The following is a 25,221-nucleotide window of genomic DNA, read 5'->3' as shown; positions in this document are numbered from 1 at the left end:
GTTGTTGAATTTCAACATTCTCACTTAGATGATCTATCCAAAGTGCGATTATCTACTTGTTATTTTGGTTCTTCTTTGTAGTGAAGGTGGGTTCTATATGCCTCTAGTTAACGATCTTGAAGTCCCTCCCATTTAAGCTTTGCATTTGATACAGCATCTATGTGAAGCAATAACAACTTAGTTTTCTATTCACTGACCTCTGACAAAATGGCAAGGGCATCTCACAAATCTCTTGGATTGAACATATACCAGCCTCCACACACGATTTGGTTTAATGTTTAAAATTTATATCAAAGTTATATATGCATGTGAAAACAAAACAGTAAAAAGAGTTTGTAATAAAAGCAATGGTCTCTCATCTTAGGACTCCTCATCCACACTTTTCTTTCACTGGGACAGTCTCTTCTCTCTCTGGTTTTAGTTCTTCTGGAAGCTTGTTTTTACAGAGCTTTAAATAATAAGCTTATTTTACTTGTGCTTATTAACTTTAGATAATATCCTTTGACAGACTGCTACGGGAAATGAAGATGTTTAACTCTTATACATTATCTTTTTTTCTGATCCTCTCCTTCCATATTTGGTAGTTAAATGACCACTTTTAGATTACCTTACGGTTACTTTAATGACTTTAGATAGCATGGAATACCTCTACTTCCTGTTCTACTAACTTTTGTCTGTGTCTTGGCTCATCTTTATTTAAGAGGATATTATCCTCGCTACCCTTCTGTTCACCTTTTCTTTCCCTTTCACCTTTTACTTTCTGGAAATACACTTTCTGTAAATGCCATTTTACTGATCAAATTTGTCACCATTTATGTTCAGTTCTGCAACTTCAACAGAATCTTGCATGTTCTGTTGGTAAGTTGGTTCTAGTGTTTGAAAATGATTTTAAAAAAAAACAAAAAACAAACTTTTGCTTTGTTATAAGTGTGCAAACCGTATTCACTGTCAGGCCATTACATTCTTATTTGTACCATGTCCTTGATATCAAAGCCCAATCTCACACTTCATTAGCAGCATAGGATCATCTCACATTTTAGTTGGCTTCAAAATAGTGACTTTCTAGCACTTTTTTTTCCCCCCACAAGATTTGCTTGCATCAGGAAAATGTGTGTGTGTGGTTTTTTGTTTTGTTTTTTGCCATCTCAATCACACTATTTTTCAGAGGCCCCCTTTTTTCTGAAGGTCTTCCTTGCAGAGCGTCGTCTTTTGCTTTACTCAAGAACTGGCAAATTGTAGGCCTATCACATAGCTTTAATTCTGGGGCTTCTCTACCTTGTTAAATTGTCTTTTTCTAGAGTTATCAGATTTATGAAATAAAAGCACAGAATGCCCAGTTAAATTTTTAATTATATATAAATAATTTTTAGTATAAGCATGTAAATTTATTGTTTCCTATATCCAAAGGCTGCTTCTCTTTCTGTTGACCTCCCTGTTTTGATAGAGAATATTCTCAATTACCTTCTAAAAAAAGAAAGCATAAGAAGTAAACTTGCTGAGTTCTTTAAGTATCTTTTTTTTGTCTCTTCATCTTTTCTTTTCTCTCTTTATATTTGATTGATGGTGTAGCTATAGAACTGTAGCTTGAAAAACAATTCCTTTCAGAAATGTGAAGACATTTAGCTTGGCCAATATGGTGAAACCTCATCTGTATTAGAAATACAAAAGTTATCCATTTACATTCCTCATATATGTCTGATACTACTCAATTATCCATTACTAAAGAAAAAAGGACTGGGTCGTTTGGGTGGATATGCTTTGCTGCTGTGTTAGTTGGTCATCTTACCAAAAAGGCCTCTACACCATGTAGGGTGACGGGCTGTGTTGACTCTTGTATTCCATTACAGAATGAAGTGGTGGGAAGCTAGACATCAGGCACTGGCTTTCAAAATACCATAAAACAGGCTTTTACAATCCATGGCCCATGGGCCCCATGTGGCCCAGGATGGCATTCAGTGCAGCCCAACACAAAATCATAAACTTTCTTAAAACATTATGAGATCTCTTCTTCGCAATTTTAGTTTTAGCTCATCAGCTATCAATAGTGTTAGTGGTTTCTTTTTAATGTGTGGCTTATGACAATTCTTCTTCTTCCAATGTGGCCCAGGGAAGCCAAAAGATTGGACACCCCTGCCATAAAATGAAAGGGTATAGGCTTGCATCCTGAATTTCACAAAAGCCTTTACTATCCTCAGAAGGTTCATTCAACAAAAGGGGTATCTGTTTCTGCCTGTTTTTTTTTTGTTTGTTTGTTTTTCCTGAATGCTGGAATTCTAAGCATAGAGGTCTGGGTGAAATACAGTGGTTCTGATTTGCACTAAAAATCTGTATATAAACTTTCAATTAATCTCTCTGCTCTGGCTACCTTTCTCACTCTCAACTCTGAGTCTAGCATGTTTCATGATTTCTAACAGGTAAATTCTGTCCCACTGTCTCTATATCCCTGTATGGTGCTTTCATTGTTCAGCACATTTCAATATGCATCCCATGCTCCAAATATTGCTGAACTCTCCCATACAATTGTGAGCAAATCACATCCTCCACATTCTTATCTTGTGTGGTGAGGTTTATTCATTTTTTGGTACTTTCGTTATTTTATTCCACTGAGTCTCAGGAAAGAAGAAAGATAGGTTTAAGTGCCTGGTACATCATCTTGAACTAGTAGTTTGCTGTTGTTTCTATTTTATTTCTTGATAGAAATATAATTTAAATTATGAGTTACTTCCTTAGTAATTCCCACAGAATTGCTCAGCTGCAACCACCATCTACTTTGCACCTAAAAAATCTGAGGTCCACTGAAATTTGAGAGTATCAAAGGCTGTGGTAAAATGCCTGTAGCTTTGTGCTGAAATACTAAGGATGATTCTAAGACTTACTTGGAAAAAAACTTTGAAATAAATCTTTTCAAAAACTTATTTTGGATTTGGTCCATTCATTCCAAAACATCTGATAAGTGTCTAGAGTGGGCCAAGTATGAGGTTAAGTTTTGGCAAGGTACGGATGTAAAGATGAATAAGGTATAAACCTTACCCTTGAGGATAATATAATCTGGTGAATAACTTGAGTTTATATAGCAGTTTGCAGTTTATAAATCAATTTTACCTATGGTGAACTCTTGGCACTCACTGATTTACCATTCACAGTTTTAACTACCCACAAGGGACCCCAGTGATCCATGATATGTATAATTTATTCATTTGCTTAAGTACAAATTTGAATCACACGCACTGTGAGACTGTGTTGAGGATGTAGTTGCTTGGGTGGTGAAATACTCAAGCTAACACTTGTAGATCTCAAAGTAGTAGCCTTGTGCATATTTATTATGAATTTATAACCAGCTTCTTCAGTCATTTGAAATCAGTGGGATGCAAACATAGAATGGGTTTATTTTTCTCATATCATTGCCTTTAACAATGCTCCTTCAGATCTCCCTTCTCACTTTGATATTTCGGGCAAATTACATAGCTTTCAGACACTTTCTGTTGTTAAAAGTTCAATGTAGTCCAATTTAAGATTTCAGTTTTATTTCTTCCAATCTGCAAGCTCAGGTCTGACTCTGCCAAAGAACTTGGAGTAGGAGAGAGGACCTGGCCTGCTATTTCCTGTCTCCTCTCTTCCTTTCTGATTCTAGCTCATTCATTATGCTGTGAGGGATGGAAGGAGAAGAAAAGGGATGATGCATTATTTTCCTGGCTACTGCCCATTCTTACTAAAGAAAAAAGAACTGGGATGTTTCTGTGGACTTGCTTTGCTGTTGTTGTTGTCACTGTGGCTAGGACATAACTGACCAGCCATGAACACTCACTGGGGCAGGCATCCTCCAAGTGCTGACTCTCATAGGGTGCAGGTGGACATTTTCTGGGGAAGTCCTCACGGAATAGCTCTTTGATGTAAGTGATCAGCTTTGGTTTGCCCTCTTCCAAACCCCTTCAGCTACATCCGTGGTGATTCACCTCCACAGTTTGTTTTTGTTTTTGGTTTTTTGAGATGGAGTTTTGCCCTGTCACCAGGCTGGAGTGCAGTGGCACAATCTGGGCTCACTGCAACCACCACCTCCCAGGTTCAAGCGATTCTCCTGCCTCAGCCTCCCAAGCAGCTGGGACTACAGACGTGTGCCACCATGCCTGCCTAATTTTTGTATTTTTAATGGAGACAGGTTTTCACCATGTTGGCCAGGATGGTTTTGATATTTTGACCTTGTGATCCACCTGCCTTGGGCTCCCAAAGTGCTGGGATTACAGGCATGAGCCACCATGCCCAGCCACCTCCACAGTTTCTTAATGTCAGGTGAGGTACCACCAGGGAGACTCGAGCCCATTTTTGACTCCATATCCTACTATGATGGGGTGTTTTACTGCTGACCTCTTTCTGCCTCACTGACTTTTTTTCAGTTCTCTCATGGTCTCTTTGGGTCTCATTTCTCCCTGCTGAAATGGGCATGAAAGGCTGACTAGCAGGACTAGCAGGTCTGCCACATAAGAGATGTTCAATTGGAAAATGAGATGTTGGTCTACCCTTCTTACTGTACCTTTAGTCTCTATGAGAGATTCTTTTAGAACCCTCTATAACTTGGGATTTGGAAGAAACAATTCATCCTCTCCTCAGTGAGGATGGAAAGGAAATTTCTATTAACTGCAATCATTGGTTGTATCCTGCCAACTCCACTGTCTCCTGTCCACCTCCCTCCCCACACCATTGGCTTGTGTAGACAGAAGTAGGAAGTGGGTAGAAGTGATTTAAGGATCTAGCCCTAATTTCTTATGGAAGACTTTCTTTATCCTTAGATTTGGATCCTCCTTACTGATTTTGAGTCAGTGGGAAAAGTATTGCTCAACAGCCCATTACATTTTGTGCTATGCATGTAGTCACATTAATTGGGGAACTGACAAAGAGCTAGGAAACATTCTTCCTGAATATTTAGGGCTGTGTTTCTTAAGATAAGGTTTACAGAATACTGTATCTGAATCCACTGGGGAGCTTAGAAGAAAAGATACTAATTCCTGGGCCCCATATTAAATATGTGGACTCCTGGGGGTTGGGAAAGAATCAGGAATCAAGATTTTGAACCAACACTTCAGGTTTTACTTGGGCATGCTGAAGTTGGGCAACCACTTGCCTGAAATCCACTGCACATTACTTAGGCCCTCCCAACACCTCTGTGAAGTAGGTAGAAATAGTATTATTTTCATTTTACTGATGAGAAGAGTGGGATTCAAGAGAACCATGGCTTGCTAAATGGCAGAGTAATATACCACTCAAAACTAGTGATAATGAATATCAACCTGCCCCATTAGTCTGCTACTGGCTATAATTTTCAGCAGAGAGAAAATATCACTTAATTCATTTATGTTTTTTTGATTACCAAAGTAATATATATTCACTTTAAGAAATCCACAAAAACACAAAAATTAACTAAAATATAATCTCAACATTCAGATGTAATAATTTGTTTATTCATGTTATATCTGTTTTATAAAATTAAAATCAAATTACATGTTAATACTTTTTAGTAATCTGCTTCCTAAAATTGATGTATTGTGAATTTCACCATCCATTAAATATGTTCTTTAACATTATTTTCAATGTGAATGTAGTGTTCTACTTTATGGTTATACTAATCTATTTAACCAATCTCCTGTTGATGGATAGTTTGATTACTTCAACTTTTTACTATTAAAAAAAATGCCTTAGAGATTAGGTACTTAAGGGAGAGGGGGAATATATTTCAGCTGTTTAGATATAAAGAAGCCAATTAAAGGTTATTTATCAAAAGTGTTCAGGGTCTGAAATGATATGGAACATTTCCATGGTCACTAAAAAGATTATGTTGTTTTCTTTCTTAACAGGAACAAGACCATTTTGTTTTACTTTAACCTGTTACGTTGTACCAGTCCCTCCGTGATGCTAAACCTACAGTGCCCTACCACACAGGTAAGGCAAAAGGTGACTCACTGATGGTGTCAGCCATTCCAAATATTCTTGGATAAAAAAATTCAGAAATTCTATTTGAGTTCTCTGTGTGTGTGTGTGTGTGTGTGTGTGTCTGTGTGTGTGTGTCTGTCTGTGTGTGTGAGAATTATGAATTTCTAGAAGATGGGAAGACATAAATATGAGCTTATATTTGTTTACATACAATCAAAACTAAGCAGAAATTAATCCTTTAGAATCACTTAGGAAGCTCAATGATTGTCTTGTACAACCATTTACTTTTATAAATAAATATTTGCAGCCCAGAGAAATGGAGACTTTTTTTTTATCAAAATCAGCATTGTATTAGGAGTAAAGCTAGCTACTATAACTAATAAACCCAAGTTTTTCAGTGACTTCACACAGTAACATTTATTTTTTGACCATATAACAGTACAAGGCAGGTGTTTGTGATCAGTAGGTACGCTCCTTCGGGTCCTTTCATCTTAAGGGTGGCTTAAGCACTTAAGGATGACTCTGCCATTCCTTAAATCCTCCCCATCATCTGCATCCAGCAACAAAAAGGACTTAGTGAGGATGAATAAAACACTCCTGCTCTTAAAAGCCTTGGATAAGAAGTTTTACACATTGCATTTCCACTCATATGCCACAGACACAAACTGGTTGTAAGTAGTCACACCCCTCAAAGACCTAAAGACAGAAATATCATTTGACCCAGCAATCTTCTTACTGGGTATGTACCCAAGGTAATATAAATCATTCTATTAAAAGATGCATGCACGTGTATGTTCACTGCAGCACTATTCACAATAGCAAAGACATGGAATCAACCTAAATGCCCATCAATGATAGATTGGATAAAGAAAATGTGGTACATAAACACCATGGAATACTATGCAGCCATAAAAAAAGAACAAGGTCATGTCCTTTGCAGACAGATGTATGGAGCTGAAGGTCATTATCCTTAGAAAACTAAAACAAGAACAAAAAACCAAGTACCACATGTTCTCACTTACAAATGAGAGCTAAGTGATGAGAACATATGGACCCAAAGAGAGGAACAACAGACACTGGAGCCTCTCAGAAGGTGGAGGGTGGGAGGAGGAAGAAGATCAGCAAAAATAACTAATGGATACTCAGCTTAATACCTGGCTAATGAAATAATCTGTTCAACAAACCCCCATGACACAAGTTTACGTACATAACAAACCGGCACATGTACCTCTGAACTTAAAGGTTATAAAAAAAGAAATTTAAATGTTTCTAATCCCACAAAAAATAGGTTACACCCAGATTCAAGGAGAAGGGAATTGAGCAATGTAGCTGTGAGCTGAGCTGCCTTTTCTATACCATGGAACACATGGAATAAGAGACACAAACTTCAATGAATAGTTAAGTGTATCTTCTATAGTCTACCTCTCTGTCCTCTAGAACACCCTTCTTGCCAAAGGAGAACCCATAGTCTCATGTAGTACTGTCTTTAACTCAAAGCCTGGGATCTATAGATGATGCATAGTTCTCTTTATCAAGTCTTGACACTGTATGTACAATGAGTAACAAGGACAGAAAAATTAGAATTACAAACTCCCGTTAAGAAAAGAAGGAGTGATAAATACACAGCTGTTTCCGGATCGCAGCAATGGAGAACAGTCTTTTATTCCACCTGGATTGTGTTATCTGAGAACTCCCTCATCCATTGCTTCCTATAGCTCTTTGCTTGGCCACCTGGGGGGTAATTTTCTGTCCTTTAGCCTCCAGACCACGCGATTGCTGAGCACTGGAAAGTATGCTGTGTTGAGGGCCATATTGCTTTGAAGCTCACTTCTTGTGCAAGTTTCATATCACAAATATTATTTTAACAGTGAAAGTCTTCTTAAGGCTAGCTCTTTTTTAAAATTTTTTTTTTAATTTTTTTTTTTTAGCATTATAGTTACCTCAAAAACTCAGTAGTAGACTTCTGACTTTTTTGCTTCTTCTTGGTTCCATGTGCTGGTTACTACCCAAACCTGGTACCTAGGATTAGTTTGTAAATCTGCTTTATTTCTTTGTTTCCTCATCTCCTCAAAGACTTTTGAAATCTTACTTCTTCTGAGACTAAAGCCACTTGGGATGTTGGTATCTTAGTTCTGTGACCACTTCTACCCACTTCCCCAAAGGCAAACCCTTGACCTTGTCAATATTAATAATTGTTCCCCTTTGTAATATCAGTTTCTCTGATCATCTCAATTCCTCTAACATTTCAACTCCAATAATTCTTTTACGTTACTGGCACCTGCAAACCACTGATCTTAACCCATCCAAAGTATCGCTCAGTTCCTTCATGTTTGCATCTCCTTTCTTACCCGACTTAGATTCCACAATCTCTGAGTGAAATCACTCCCTTATACACATTCTCAATTCCATTGTCCCCTTTCACTTAGTTATAAGTCCCTGGCAAAACCTGACTGTAAAGATAGCTCCCAGCCTACTCCCGGCCTGAACCCAGGCAGCTGTGTGTTCTTGGAGAAAAATATGCAACAGTCATTTAAATTCAGGACCTAACTTCAAGTGGGCCATTAATGCTGTCCCTCAATCAAACCACAGACCCTTGTCCATCCTATAGCCTACTGCCCTAGAAAACAATTTCACACCTTTTCCTCTCACCTGGAACCTCTAAGATCTCTTTCCCAATCTCTATGCCAGCCTCTGACTTTGCTTCCTGTCTCACTGAGCAAGTACACACATTCAGAAGACGACTTTTAAATCTCCCACCCTGTCATCCATTTGCCTGCCTATCTTCGTGTATGTCATGTACTCATTCTGCCTTCCCTCTAGTTCCCCGTGGGTGAACTGCCTGTGCTTCTAAGACCAGCGCATCCATTTGCCCATGAAATCTCATCCTCTCGCATACTTAAGCACATCACTTCAGAAATGTTGTTTTTTTCTTTTATTATCATTTTTCCTTCTCTACTAAATTATCTCCATCAATATACAAAGTGTATGGGTTGATCATTAATCCTCCTCAAGTATTTCTGCAGATGTTACCTTCTTAATGAGGCTTCTTTGACTGTTTACTCAAAATTATAATCCCACCCAGCCATTCCTCTCTCTCTCTAGTGTCCTTTCTATCATTATTTACCTGCCATCTTATGCTATCTTATTCATTTCCACTTATTACCATCTTACAATATTTTACTTATTTATTATTAGTTTCCTGTCTCCCCCTACTAGAAGAAAAATTGCTTAAGGGCAAGTATTTTTATCTGTTTTGTTCACTGCTGTTATTTCTTTCACCTGAACAACTTTTCCCCTTGACCCCACATCCCCCTCCAGCTATTGGTCCATATCTATGTGCCTCTTTTTCAAAATTCCTCAAAAGAATAGTCCACATTCATCTATTTAAATCCTTTTCTCTCACTCTCATACAAGCTTTTATCCCTACTTCAATTTCCCCTAAACAATACCATCGACCGCAACATTATTAAACTAGTGGTTAATATTAAATCCACATTTATTTGATCTAACAATAGTATTTAATGAATCTCTCCTCCTTAAAATATCTTTTTTTCACCTGGCTTCCAGGTCACAACATTCTTCTATATTTTCTTCCAACTCTCTGGCTACTCCCATCAGTCTCCTTTGATGAGTTCTCGTCATCTTTCCAACATCTTTTAAACATTGCATTTCCCTCCCACAAGAAGCTTAGTCCTCTTCTAAGTCTGTATTTACTTCTTTGATGATCTCACCTGGTCTCATGGGTTTAACATCATCTACATGCTGACCTCTGAAATTTACATCTCCAAATAAATCTGCTCCCTGAGCTCCAGACCTTTCTATCCAACCACCCATGCAATATCTCTACATGGATATTTAGTTGGCATCTCAAATTTAATATGTCCACAACTGAATTCCTAATCTGTGACTTTATCCCTAAAATTGTTCCCTACCCCAATGTCTTCCCTGTCTCAATTAATGCCAGCTCCAAATGCCTTGATTTCTACCTTATCCTTGATTTCTCTCTCTCTCATACCCATGTTCGAGCTCTCCTTAGGTCTCCCTCCAAAATGCACCCTGAACCAAACTATTTCTCACCACTTCTTCCCTAATTCAAGGAGCTAATCATCACTTTTTTAGATTAGTTCAAGGATCTCCTGACTGGTCTTTCTGCTTCTGTCCTTGCCCCCTTCCCTTTGCCGTCTCTTTTCTACCCAGTAGCCAGTGTTGTCCTCTTAAATATAAATCTGATTATGTCTCTTCTTTGCTTAAATGCCCCAGTAGCTTCCCAAGTTACTCATATGAAAAGCCAAAGTCCTAACAATGGCCTGTAAGATCCTTCACTGTCTGACCCACACTCTGACCACATATCCCATTCTACTCCCTTTGCTCACTGCACTTGGGTCATACTGGCCATTTGTTGTATTAATACTTGAAAGGATCCAGGAACTCTCCTGCCTCAGAGACATAGACTTTGCTGTTCTCCCTACCTAGAGAATTCTTCCTCCAGATGACCGTATGTCTTGATTGCTCATCCTGTTCAAGAATTTCTGCAAATGTTACCTTCTTAGTGAGGCTTCTTTGACTATCTCTTTAAAATTAGAATCCCACCCAGTCACTCCTTTCTCTCTCTGTAGCCTCCTTTCCAGCCTTATTTATTTATCATCATATACAATCTTATTTACTACTATTTATTACCATCTTATGACAAACATTTTACTTACTTATTATTTGTTATCTGTCTCCTCCTACTAGAAGACAAATTGCTTGATGGCAAGGATTTTTATGTGTTGTTTGCTACTAATTCTGTCCTCAGCACTTAGAACAGGCTCAGAGTAGGGGATCAGTAAATATTTATTAAAAGAATGAACAAATAAGAGAATGAATATCTTCCTACTCCTAGTTAAGAATTTTTCCACTATACTCTACAAAGATATCATTCCTATGATAAAACAAAATATACTTGCATGTTATGCTTTTTTGTTGTTTCCTGAGTGATTTACTAGATCATCTTTTCTTCACAACAAATGTAGTGTTTTAACCTTCAATGTAATTCACTCTCCCAGCCACCAAATTCTAATTTGTAATTGAGTGCTAAGCCTATCTGCATTAAAGATAAAAATAGTGATACAGAACTTTATGTAAAGTGCCCTTTGTGGTACACAGAGAATCAGAACTGAGTCAGAATCTATTTTAGCTGCTAATAATGCAGACTTGCATTTAGTCTTCCAGACAGTGATGCATCTACTGATCTGAGCCGTATTTTTATGCACTATGTTCTTGTTAACTGCCGACATGGTCCAGACATGTGTCACAAGCACTTAAAGCAGAGACTGTGATCAATCGGCAAACCCAACATCAATGTGACCTTCATTTTGACTAATTATATGTTGATTGCTACTAATCAGCACCCTATTTGAAGTGAACAAATTGGTCTGATAGAGGAAGAAAATAAAATGCAGTTGTATTGTTTTTTAACAGCTCATTTGTGTCTAGAATGAGAGTTGATGTGATTCTCCTTTACAAACCACGTTTTATCATTTTAATTACTTTCTTTTATGTGTTGCATACACAGCACTTTTCTATGTGTAGTATACATTGTTGGTGTGTGTGCTTTATAAATACAGAATCATTATGGTCTCAATTCAGAAGTATCTACCATCATTTAAAGCCTGTGAAAGCATTAGTGCTTTTAGTACTCACTTTTATAAATCCATTTAAGTGTAACCAGTAGAAGTAGTTCAGTTGTCTTTCAATGTCATATGAGTCAATTGTCGAAGTCTAAATGTCTGTAAAATATCTCCTAATATGTTAATGGTTTATTCAGCTTAGCTCTAATCAGAGTGAACTTTTGACATTTGCATTGATAATCATCTTAACCTTCTTCTAAAAGATGTGGGTGTGTTGCGTGCTGTGAATGTCCCTAAATAGTTCTTCAGCTTTCTTGGAAAGATACCTATGAAGCCACTATTTTCTCTAAAGGTAAATGCATGTGCATATGTGAGTGTGTGTGTGCATGCACATGTGTGGATGAGAGACTGAGAAAGAGGAAATACATGGGGAGGAAAGATGTGGAGATGGGTTGTTTGCCCTGCCAAAATTTCTAGAAGGAATTGGACTGCTGTTGCTTCAAGACAATATTAACTGTGAGATTTTAGGCATATGCATTTCATTATCCTCTTGTTAACTTAGCTGTAGGGCCCACACCGAATGCCTTTGTGCATAGCAGGAACATAACCCAAAAGATGGAAAGGAGATGTCAGCTAAGCAGCAGTGTTTTACCTAATTGCCAATGGGTTGAGGTACAGGTTGGCAAATGAGAATAATTACTAGAGCAGGGAGATGGAGCAAGTCAGGGCTGAGAAGTATTTCAGATAGAGGAACTGAAAGTGATGGAGAGACTTGAAAGGGTTAGTTGCAGTTCACATGACTTCATCTGACTTTTGTTGTTTATTGCAAACACAAGCAAAACCAATAGAGTACATCTCTTCTGATTCTGCCTTCCCTCTGTGGAGTCACTAATTGGATTTCAGTGGTGGCTTCGTGGACTAGCACAGTGATCTGGTTTGGCACTGATAGGCCCCCAAAGTTTATTAATATAAAATAATTGCAAAGATGACCTCTCTGCCCACATATAGATGGTGCTGGTAAAAGACCATACTGATGATTGATTGTGGCAAATAGCCCTGGTCTGTTAGTTTCTTATGGTGCTAAAACCTCAGTTACTTTTTGAAAATTGTGTTTAAGAATTCACTGGCACTAAAAATTATTAGTGGCATAAGTGTTCAATATTCAGAGAATTTTAAATCATCATTTTATTCATATTTAGGAAAGGAAGGAAGATTTTAACCCTGAATATATATGCACTACACAAGCATACTCTAAAATCATGAAGTATTTTATTAAAAGTCTCTCACTGTCCTGTGGTAGTGGTCACACAACCACATATCTGATAAAATGGCATAGAACTACACACAGACACAGACACGCACAAACAAGTGTATAAAACAGGTAAGCGCTGAGTAGGGTTAGTGGCTTCTAACTGTCTTACTCTGTTTAGTGTCGCTATAAAACAAATACCTGAGGCTGGGCAATTTATAAGGAAAAGAGGTTTGTTTGGCTCATGTTTCTGCAGATTGTACAAGAAACATAGAGCCAGCATTTGCTTCTGTTGAGGGCTTCAGCTTTCTGCTTTCCACTCGTACTGGAAGGCAAAGAGGAGCTGGCATGTGTAGAAATTACATGGCTAGTGAGAAAACAGGAGAGGATAAGGGAGGTGCCAGGCCCTTTTTAACAACCAAATCTTGAGGGAATTAATAGATTGAGAACCCACTCATCACCATAAGAACAGGGGGCATCTTCCCTCATGAACCCCTCATGAACAGGGCAGATCCTCCCTGAATTGTAAGTACAGGGTAGAGCTCTACCTGTGAACCAGACACCTCCCATTAGGCCCTATCTTCCACATTGGGGATCGAATTTCATGAGGTATGTGGGGACAAATATCCAAACTATAGCAGTAACAATATTAATTTCCTGCTTATGATACTGTGTTATGGTTATGCAAGTTCTTACCATTGAAGGAAACAGAGTGAAAGGTATATGAATTCCTGTTATTCCTCACAACTACATGTTGATCTACAATGATCTCAAAATCAAAAGTTGTAAGTAAGTCTGTCACTGTATGGTATCTTGTTTTAACATAACATCAATATCAAAGATCAAAGAACAGAGATTGGTAACTAGTACATGAAATTTCATTTTTTACAATAAGACTAGAAAATTGATTTAGGTCAGGTACAGTAGCTGACACCTATAATCCTAGCATTTTGGGAGGCTGAGATAGGCAGATCACTTGAGCTCAGGAGTTTGAGACCAGCCTGGGGAATATGGAAAAACCCCATTTCTAATACAAAAATTAGCTGGGCATGGTGGTTCTTGCCTGTAGTCTCAGCTACTTAAGGGTTTGAAATGGGAGGATCACTTAAGCCCAGGAAGATTGAGGCTGCAGTGAGCCATGATCATGCCACTGTCTCTAGAAAATTTAAAAAGAAATGAAGAAAAAGAGAGAGAAAGAAAAATTGATTTAGGTTTCTTAGATGGAAAACAGTGCATTGCTTTTTATTGTGGTGGATAATTTATAAGCTTAACTTTATAGGTAGTTCCTGGGTGTGTTCAACTCAGTTCAGTTCTCATCACTTTGTTCATTCACAGATCTGTGTCTCCAAGTGCCCAGAAAAATTTTTAACCTATGTGGAAATGCAACTTTTATACACAAAAGACAAGAGCTACTGGGAAGACTACCGTCAGTTCTGTAAGACCACTGCTAAGCCTGCAAAGGTAGGTGTGTTTAATCTTAAAGCTAGAGAAGAATTTGACTCTTTTTTTCAATTTCAAGTGTAACATGAGCATTTGTTGCCAAACAAGCTCCTAAAACTTCTAGGAAATGATTAAACACAGTTTCATTAAAACACAAATGCATAGTTACTGAGTGTGTACACACACCATTTATAGCACATCATTTTATAGATTTGGGGTGTTATGAAAGGCTGTTTTGTCTGGTTACTTAGCTTCTACTATTTCCCGACACCAACAAATTCTCTACTTGGATAGATTTTTACTCTAGAACTAGGAGTTAATGTCATTTGCAGTCACCATTTCGTTAATGTGATGATGAAGCCCCATAGCAACTTAGTAACAAGTAGAATTTTATTTCCAAACTCAGTTTGGTAACAACTCGTTTTAAAAACCCCAACCCCTTACCTAGGTGTGAGATAGGTAAGAAATTCTAAATCATCCTTATGTTGAATAATATAAATGGTTTCCAAATTAGAGAAGATGCTGTTTTTCTAGAAAAAAATAAAGAAAGAAAGAAATTAGAGACTCAGGATATGACTAAGACAAAGATACATACCTCCAAAGGTGTGCCTTGTTTTCAGATGATCTGGTTTTATTATTGTTAGTTTGATTGGATTACAATTAGGACATTTGAGAAAGTCAAGCAAACTTGTGTGCGTGTGTGATAATCTTACAATTAATATTATTAGGAGAAGTAATTTGGAATAAGGAGATTATTATGGAGTTAAATTTTTAAAGGACATATTTAGATTGAGTATAAAGTAATCATCACATGGCCTTTGAAATGTTAACATTCTTCCTTTTATTTTAGTCTCTCACACAACTTTTACTGGATGATGATTGTCCAACAGCGATTTTTCCAAGCAAACCTTGTAAGTGGCAATTATTTTACCTTAAAAACATAGAATCTACCAAAATCCTACTTAATTAAGTTTGCATATTTCACAATTGATGAGACTGAGGCCAAGAATGGCCCTCTGACTGGCCTAAAGTCACAGAGTTGATTAGCAGAAAAGTCAAAAGCAGAGCTCATCTCTTGACTCCAGCCAGGTACCTTTCCACTGGAAATCTGTGATTTTTTAAATTTTCCTTCATAAATATACAAGAGAAAGATTGAAAGTTGAAAGCTCAGTCAGATTGATCATTTGGTGCTTTAGAAGCATACATAAACACACACATAGACACGCTCATATACACCCACTCCTGATTTTAGCTGAAAACTTTGTTCAGAAATTGCCCAGGGAGTAGGGGGAGGACATATACTTGTTTTTATCACTTGAAATATTTTTATATATTCAGAATTAGTCAATATTTTATTTCTTTAAAATTATAAACTATATTTAAGTAATACTTTGTTTGGACAAAATGAGTCCCAGTACTTTGGGAGGCCAAGGTGAGAGGATTGCTTGAGTTCGAGACCAACCTCAGCAACACAGTGAAACTCTGTCTCTACAAAAGTTTTAAAAAGAAATTAGTGGCCGGGTGCGGTGGCTCAAGCCTGTAATCCCAGCACTTTGGGAGGCCGAGGCGGGTGGATCACGAGGTCAAGAGATCGAGACCATCCTGGTCAACATGGTGAACCCCCCCGTCTCTACTAATACAAAAAATTAGCTGGGCATGGTGGCGCGTGCCTGTAATCCCAGCTACTCAGGAGGCTGAGGCAGGAGAATTGCCTGAACCCAGGAGGCGGAGGTTGCAGTGAGCCGAGATCGCGCCATTGCACTCCAGCCTGGGTAACGAGAGAAACTCCGTCTCACAAAAAAAAAAAGAAAGAAAGAAATTAGTGAGACATGGCAAGTCCCAGCTACTTGGGAGGCCAAGATGGGAGGATCACTTGAGCCGAGGAGTTGGAGCCTGTAGTTAGCTATGATTGTACCCCTGTACACAGCTTCAGCAACAGAGTGAAATGCTGTCTCTAAATAAATAAAAAGAAAAAGAAGAAAATAAAATAATCACTGAGTTTTCTTGCTTATGGATATAATCCTAATTATTAAAAAAAGCTTTAATTAAAATGTCCATCACATTTTAAGTATCAAAAAGGGAGAAATACTCTACTATCTAAGAGCAAAAGAATACTTAAATAAATTGTAATGTATTTACTAAATGAAACAGTTTAGAATTATTAAATACAACTATTAGAATAACATGCATGTGTATGTTATAATGTTAAAATTCAAACTCTTACAAGCCATATAATGATAAGCCTGTATAAATTACAAACAAGCAAAAAGATTGGAAAGAAATATGCCAAAACATTAAGTAGTTGTTTTGGGGATAGTAAAACTGTGGGAAATTTCTCCCTTCTTTCTTTTTTCTCTTTATTCATTTTCCTACAATGTACATATTTCTTTTAAAATGGAGGAAAGGCATTAGTCATTAGAGTAGATAGTCAAATACCCACTAAAGTACCTACCACCGAACATGTCTTATATGCTGCCCTCCCTCTTGGCTGGGTCATAAAAGACCTTGAAGCAAAGATCTAGGTCCCACAGCAACAGCACTTACCAGGAAGCTCTCAGCGACAAATGTCCACAGCCAAAATCAATGTTACAAATTGTTATGCAAACGGATAAAAATAAACCATTAGATATAACAGGTATAAAAGTATAAGACATAGTCCCTGCCCTTGCAAGTGCAGTTTGGCTAAATCACACAGGAAAAAATGTACATTGGGGAATCAAAAATGACTAAGGCATAGTCCTTCACAGTCTAGTGAGAAAGACGTTAAAGTAAACGTTGCAATCAACTTGTGTTCCTCCTAATATGAGGTTAAATAGTACTCAATGGAATAGTATGCGCATAATAAAATTTGTTCATTAAAGAGTTCATAAAAGGAAATAAATGAGAATAAAATAAATAAGGGAAAACACTGCATGTCCTGTATGATTTTGACCCTCAAAAAATATTTATTGTAGCAGAAAGACTGGAAAGAAATTCCCCAAAATGTTAATATAGTTCACGGTAAGTGGAAGGACCATGCATAGTTCTATGTCTTTTTTATATTTTATCCACTTTCTGAATATGTAATGAACATATTTAGTAACGGAAGCTAACAGATTGGATGAGATTATCCAGAAAAACATATATGAAACAAGGTCAGGAGACCCTCTCGGTAGGAACACTTGTATTTAAGGAGTAGAAAGGGACAGAGTGCACAGAAATACAGAAGGGAGGACAGGAGAGCATCTGGCCATGTAAGCCAAGAGGAGAGTTTCAATAAGACAAGGAGTATCTACCATGTCAAAGGCTTGAAAAAGTTAACAAATTCATCAGCAAATATTTACTGATTTCTACTGTGTGCCAAACCCTGTTTTACATAATGGGTTTAAGCAGGATGAAGACTAAAACATATCTGGAGGTTTTGACAATCAAGAGGTCATTGGGACCACTGGGAGGATAATTTCCATGAAATGGTGGGGACAAAACTCTGAACCGAGGGAGTAGAAGTAGCTGGTAAAGGCTACTGTGTCATATTTACCACAGAAAGGAAGGGAAGAGCAGTAGAAAGGTGGGGCAGGTAAAGGAATCAGCCACATCGTAAGTGCAAGGGAAGCAAGAGATGAGCAGACAAGAAAATTCCTTTTTAAGCCAGGATAGTTGGGAAAGGCTTTAAAGAGACCGATTTCTTCTTTCCCCAGCTCAACCACTTTAATATTTTCAGGTTTGAACTACATATGAGCCCATGCAAATCAGTGATTCTTCTTACAAGAAAAAAAATGTGAAAATGATCCATTTCTGATTTTCCTTATTCCTTCATTTAAAATTGGGGTTTTAAAATACTTTTAGTAATAAATTTGTAAAGAGGCAAAGACTCTAATCAAAATAAGAACATAGAAGATCGAACAGTTATTTCACTTTTCTTAAAAATCATGCTAGTCTACAAAGTGTAGGCCTCTTTTGATAGCTTCGGAATTTCCATTTTCAGCTCCACTAAAAACTGCTGTAAATGAAAAAGCTGGGAGATAAATTGTTAAGAATTCACAGACAAAAATTTAGTTGTTTTAGTAGCCTAAAGCTTGAGCTGGTTCTTATTTCCCAAGGTACTCAGTAATCTCCAATTTTCAAGACTTTACTCAAGTAGTACCTAATATATATTTTTAATAGCAAAACTAAACTCAACCAGTCATACAAGTTAATGTGGCCTTTCTACTAAAATGTGCTTGCCATGAATGATATGTATCATTGTTACTCTTTTAAAACCTAAGCTGTGCATCTTATTTATGATGACTTGATCAATATACCATGTGTAAAGTAATCAAGTTTAGAATGTAGCTTCAGAGTGTGATCATATTTGCTTTCTAGTCTTAGTACCATTAGAAAATTAGATTATCAAGTAACAGGCAATGGGCTATATATATTGAGCAATTTGCATGTTTAGCAAGAATTTGGTTATATATAACAGAAAGTTGAAGAAAGGGAGGACATTATGAAAGAAGAAGTAGAAAAGTGATTTCTATAATTTATTTTTACAGTTCTCCAGAGATGTTTCCCTGACTTCTCTACCAAAAATGGCACTTTAACAATAGGAAGTAGAATGGTGTTTCAAGATGGAAATGGAAAGACAAGAAGTGTTATAGAACTCAGGGATGCTGCAAAGTATGTGTTTATGTTGTAATTTTCAGTTTTGTTGCATTTTGTTACTGCACTCAAGACTAAACCTCCTATCAGTTTAAGAGTTATAGAAAACAATTATATATATATATATATTCGAAATATATATATTACTGTGGATTGAAGAGCTTGATAATATTCATTAAGAAGGACATATAAAGGAGAAACCAGAATCAATTAGAAAGAATAATGATGCTTTTTTCTTTTGCTGGAGTGCAGTGGCATGATATCTTGGCTCACTGCAACCTCCACCTTTCAGGATCAAGTGATTCTCCTGCCCCAGCCTCCTGACTAGTTGGGATTTTAAAAAAGAAAGAAAGAAAGAATAATGATGCTTTTCAAAATTGTTAAATCTTTCATTCTCAACAGGTATAGAAGTGTAATATAAAGAAATGTATTGGTGGCATATCAAATTTCTATGTACTAAGTATAGTGCAGTAAATTTACCAGGTCCCCTTGGCTGTACACACATGGTGCTACATGTTACTGGAAAATATATTTCCCTGTGTGCACACAAACACATACACATGTGTACAAACATAAATGCACACTGCATATCACTGCATTGCTTAGTTATATATAAAAATTAAAGATATTCTATAAATTTATCTTAAAAGACTTTAGCAATATAATTAGTATAGTGTAGTTCCTGCATATTTAGAATACAATAGCAGCATTCATGATTTTCAGAAATAAAAATCTGTGTAAAATAAATCTCAAAATAATAATACAAATATGATTCCATTGATATAACAGTCAGAAACAAGCAGGGCTAAATTTATTTCCCTGTTATGCATATATAATTAGTAAAATGAAAAAAAAGGAAATTATTATCACAAAAGTCAGAATAGTAGTTACTTTGAGTAAGAGAGTGGTGTTACATTTGGGGCACATGAAGAAGGGACTGACAATGTTGTTGTTATATGACTGTGTTCACTTTGATAATTCATCAAATTGGACACTGATTGTGAAATTTCTAGTAAGTGTTCCATCGTGCCTTACTGTCAGGATTAGGAAGGGGAATTAAAGATGATGCTCATTCTTGACTGTGGGTTTTGCAAGTTAAAAGCTAATCTTATCATTTAAATTCATTTCTTACAGGGAGGTTTCCGCAATATTGAGGGAAGGTTGCAAACAATGGGAAAGGATTTGCTCACCATTCTTGAAAATCATGTTCTCTTTGTGTTCAGCTATAGCTACCTTTGCAGGTTTACTGGTGACGTTTTATGTATTATTGTGGCTAGGAAAATAGTCGCTACTGATAGATGGTTTCTGAAAACATGCTTTCAACAGCACCTTGCAGAATCCCTTTTATCGTAACAAGAACGTTTCTATTTAGTGGTCATCAAAAAGTAATTGATTTTTTCTTTCTTTCAATGCAGTGGTATTAATAAACTACTTGATGCCAAGTCACTTGGATTGAAAGTCTTTGAAGACTATGCAACAACGTGGTATTGGATTCTCATGTAAGTGAAAACACATAGATGTTTCTTCTCCAGCCCCATTCTGATTTTATCTTTGTAGAATTCTTCCTTCAAATTTTTTATTCTTATTCATGAATAAAAGGTTCACTCAGATCTTAGTTCCTTCTATTTTCTTTATCAGATGAGGTGTGACAGTGGAAAGATATTTGGAAATATGCTCAGTGTTGGCAGAATGTAAATTTCAATTTTATTCACTAAAGTACTAATAAAAGTAGCCTTATAAACACATACTTCAAGTCATGTGAGGCAGTATCTGCAGGACTTCTGTATCTGTAATACTCTTGCACTAATCATCACATGCTACGGTGGATGCAGGATTGTTTCTCAGATTCTTTTTTCTAATTTGTCCCTCCCTTGACTTCGAAAGGATCATTCTTATTTTTAATACATCCCTTCCACATAATGACTGGTATTCATCATCACCAGAAGTCACTGTAGTTATGAGAAGCTACCTAACTATGTATGTGATACATAAATATGTATGTATAGATAAGGAGGGGGAGGAGATGTAACATTTTCAGATGTAAGATTCGCATTCCTAGAAAGTTAAGGAAATGTGGTCACTGCACTGGAATGGGTGAATGTGTGACAGATCTAAGACTGTCAGTACTGTCTGGCTCTTTCGTCATTCTCTAGTGCTTAAAAGCTTCTCTGGGTCCTTAATGGTCAAAGACTAAAGCTAAAGCTTTTTCAGATATTTCTGAGGCCCTTTAAAACCTGCCCAGCTTAGTTTCTCCGATTTATCTCCACCCATGTTTCTCGGTTAACACTATATTCTATTCACATCAAATAACATTCCCATCCCTATACTATCAAATCCCATAAATTTGCACATTCTGTTTTCTTCCCTGGCATATCCTCTGAGTCTTGGGAAACGGTACCTCATTTTAAAAAATCAGCTTTAGTATCATTTATGAAACCTTTATTATCTTCCCCAGATATAATTACTTACTTCTTCCAATGTGTTTCTCATACCTATCATGTGTGTACATGTGTGTGTATACACACCTATAAATACACACACATACTCATCTTCCATATAGCACCTACCATTCTGTATTTTATTTATCTGTCCCGTTCCCTCTGATAAAGTATGAACTCTTTACAAGGGTAAATATGTCTAACTCATCTTCGTTTTCCTAACTTCTGTATGAGTACTTGAACATAGTAGACACACAAAAATATGTTAAGAAACCACAAGAAAAACACTAGTTGGTCAAGATACGTGAATATAGCTACATGATGCATAATAAAGTCTAACTTATATTTTGTGTGAGAAACTAGTGGGTGGTGTTTAGAGCTGTAAAATCGGATCACTTGATGAGATTTTACTCATTTTGATGCTTTGTCCTAAACAATTGCAGTAATTACTTTTAGTATGTTAGGATTTATCTTCAGCAAAGATTGTAGTCTATTCTTGACAGTATTTAAATTGATTCCCCTATTGTCAGACCCAAATGTCACTAGATAATTTCTATGCTGCTGCTTCATTTGGCTTTTTCATATCTACCTGAACAAGTGTACATTGTAATAAATTCTCCTGCTTACCTTACCCCCAAAACACACGCTGAAACCCTCTCCACCTAGGCACCACTCATAAGAGTAAAACATCAACATCTCCCTTTCGTTTCAATTCTTCTGCTCTCATTTATTTTATAAATCTAAAGTACTTATATGATTATATCTAGTTTATTCAGTTATAATTTTTATGTACAAATTTAAAACACACAGAATAAACAGTTTTATTTCTTGTTATTTTTTTCCTCTGACATTTCTGAATACTTTCCTTGGGCTATGCCATAAAATAATCTTTTTACCATATTGAATATTTAAGCAGTAAAGTATTTGTGATTTTAAGAGGGAATGACTTCCAAAGCTAAAAGCATAGGCTTTGCAAGACTCTGACACTTCAGGACTGTGTTGTCATCTATCCAGTGACAGTAATTATGGAGATTTTTTAATGATAAAAAGATAACACTTGAGACAGTAACTTAATAAATGTACCAAACTGTGTCTGTTGCTATGTTTGGAAACTTACAGATAAGACCAGACATAACAGTTCTTAATAGAAGCATCGGGCAACTTTCCAATCTTAATGAGTTCTCTTTGAGAAAATTACATCAGAAGACTCCAATGTGACCTTAACCTGGATATATGGGAGGAAAAGAAGCTTCTCTAGTAGTTCAGTCAAGCTCTAAAAAGAAATTAAAACTGACAGAAAATAGTCATACTGTTAATTGCTTGATAAAGTCACATGTCCCAGGAGACACAGAAGCCTTATCCTGATTCCAAATATGGCCCACAGATCACTGGGGACCTTGAATAGATGTCTGGGTGACATAAGGCATCACAAACTCCTAGAGATAATTAGACCATAATGATAATGACTACAGCATTATGGGCTCTGAGGGTGGCCAGTTATTTTTCTTATCTTTCTGCCCCAAAATGATTTTCTTACTTCTATAGCCATATTACAGAAGATTTCCACCAGTCACCAGGTAAATGGAACAGAACAAATTCATCATGAATATGTTTTACAATTTATGACCTAGTAGGTAGATATGAAGAGAAAAAATAAGACATGGCAACTGTCACCAATAAATCAAAATTGTAGGTTGGAGGAATTGTATTTTTCCTTGAACAATAACTGATACTAGACTTCAGTTTACCCAGGTACACAAAGATGACTTCTGTATCAAGTCCTATGTTCCTGTTCTTTCATATGAAAGTCTTAATGGAAATCGTTGTTTATACTTTTTAACATTATTGTTTCTATAGCCAGCTAAAATAAAATAATTTGAGAATAATTTTGAGTAGAAAAAAAAATTTTGTCTTGATGTTTGTAATATGTTATGTTTAGCACACTTGACCAGCTGTGTTTGTTGTGGGTTTTTTCTAGTGGGCTTACGATCGCCATGTTCCTTAGTTGGATATTTTTGATACTCCTGAGGTTCATAGCTGGATGCCTCTTCTGGGTCTTCATGATTGGTGTGATTGGAATTATAGGTTATGGTAAGTATCACTCCTCTTCAAATTGCCAAATATCAGAATAATCTTTTTATTTTCAATTGCTATGATCGCTTACCAGAAAGCATTTGTTTTCAGTGGATCTAATTATTTACCCTCATAAAAGCTTTAAACTTAGAAAAAATATTTAATTTTGCATGTATTGTCTCTGTTACTTTTTCTTCCTATATCTTTGGGGGAAAATTGCTGTCAGAACGTTTTATTCTTTTCCCTACCAGCCTTTGGTCTCCTGCCTCATGGATACTAAGAAGGAGGTAAAAGGAAATCCTTTTAGATTAATGAAAAACATTTCAGACAACTTCTTTTATTTCTTTAACGCTTCTATTTGATCAAAGGCCAAGTCTGCAAACTTACAGAAGTGTGATCTATTTTTCTCTTTCAACTTAGTACCTTTAATCCAGGTACTGTCACACCATTTAATAACTGGTACTCCATAATGAAGCATCGCCCTCTAGAGGCAAGTATTCTGAATTACGCTCTTAGATGGAGAATTACAGTACTGTCTGTGGGAGCTAAGCAATTGGCAGTAAGTAAATTACAATACTGTCTGTGGGAGCTAAGTAATTGGCAGTAAGTAAATGAGGGAGCTAAATAATGAGTACACATGGACGTAGAGTTTGGAGTAATAGATAATGGGAACGTGGAAGGGGGTGGATAATGAAAAATTATTTAATGGAATCAATGCATGTCATTCAGGTGACAGATACACTAAAAGCCACAATGCAATATACACATATAACAAAATTACACATGTACCCCATAAATTTGTACAAATAAATTTTTAAAAATCAAGGTTGAAATCTAATCAGAAACTCAATCTCCCCAAAACAATACATATCAGGTTTGTAAGCTCTATATATGAATTAAAGTGTTTCACATGGAACAGTATCCACCTGTGGCAGCTTCCTTTCAGCCTTCTAAAAATATATGAGTCAATCAATATGTTCTATAAATGTTTGAGAGCTTTCTAATTAAAAGAATGATATCCCCTACAGCACCATTTGGACTGACAACAGTTTCATGGTAGTAGACATTAAAAATAACAATCCCTTATTTCTGTCACTCAGTGAAGAAGAGCTTTACACATATAAGAATGCAGTTGAATCTCCAGGTTGTATAGTTAGCCTGTGTTCTAATCCAGCTCCATAACGTACAACTGGGTAACTTTGGAAGTTTGTTGGTGGTTAACAGACCCAGTGTCCTCATCTATAACATCAGCATAATAATGGTATCTTCATCTCAGAGGATCTTAAAGATTAAATTAGACAATGAATATAAAGCTCTTAGAGCAATACCTGGAACACAGCAGACAATCAGTATGTGATGGGTTATTGTTATTACCCTCCTCATTCTCTCCAGTGAGTTTTTAGTAAATCATTCAGGTCTTCTCAGGTGTTCCTTATCTGCTCCAGTTGTACAGCTCCTCTTGAATCCCACCTGGGTTTCTTGCTGAGCACAGCCAGGTAACAGATAACAGGTGAATCAGTCTTCCATCCTCTAATTAGAAACTGCAGAGAAAGTTGTTTAAATGTCTTGTTTTTGTGTTCCTGCTTGGAGCTTAATATAATCTCCATCCTTTGTCACTGGAGAGTCTGGGCATGTGATTCAATCACTCTTGTATTGTCATCAGGAAGGAAAGGGCAGTCTGCTATTGACTTCACTGATGTCTTAAGCAGCAAGAAAAATCTGAGATTGGCTTTAGTGCAATTTTAACAATGGCAAAAAGGAGAAAGATGGTCAACGTATAAAAAAGTGCAGGTAAAACAACCAATTTTCGCTCCCTGTTGACTCCCTAGATAGTACTAACCCAGAAATTAATGACGTGGGAAGTAGGCTTGAT

General features: G+C 36.7%; 1 protein-coding gene across 5 annotated transcripts in view; it reads left to right on the top strand.

Moving 5' to 3' along the window:
• Positions 1 to 25,221, top strand: part of SLC44A5 (solute carrier family 44 member 5) — a 471,551-nt gene that overhangs the window by 397,511 nt on the left and 48,819 nt on the right. For all 5 annotated transcript variants that reach the window (XM_064372514.1, XM_064372515.1, XM_064372516.1 and 2 more), the window contains 6 exons: positions 5,847 to 5,931; positions 14,116 to 14,241; positions 15,071 to 15,131; positions 18,732 to 18,855; positions 20,253 to 20,336; positions 23,254 to 23,366. In XM_064372514.1, coding sequence (XP_064228584.1) covers positions 5,847 to 5,931; positions 14,116 to 14,241; positions 15,071 to 15,131; positions 18,732 to 18,855; positions 20,253 to 20,336; positions 23,254 to 23,366 — 593 coding nt within the window. The remainder of the gene's footprint in view (positions 1 to 5,846; positions 5,932 to 14,115; positions 14,242 to 15,070; positions 15,132 to 18,731; positions 18,856 to 20,252; positions 20,337 to 23,253; positions 23,367 to 25,221) is intronic.

Source organism: Aotus nancymaae, unplaced genomic scaffold (genome assembly GCF_030222135.1).
Source record: "Aotus nancymaae isolate 86718 unplaced genomic scaffold, 86718_ANA_hifiasm-v0.15.2.pri h1tg000007l, whole genome shotgun sequence".
NCBI lineage: Eukaryota > Metazoa > Chordata > Mammalia > Primates > Aotidae > Aotus > Aotus nancymaae.
Note: the sequence above shows the minus strand (reverse complement) of the source record. Positions and strands in the feature narration are given on the sequence as shown.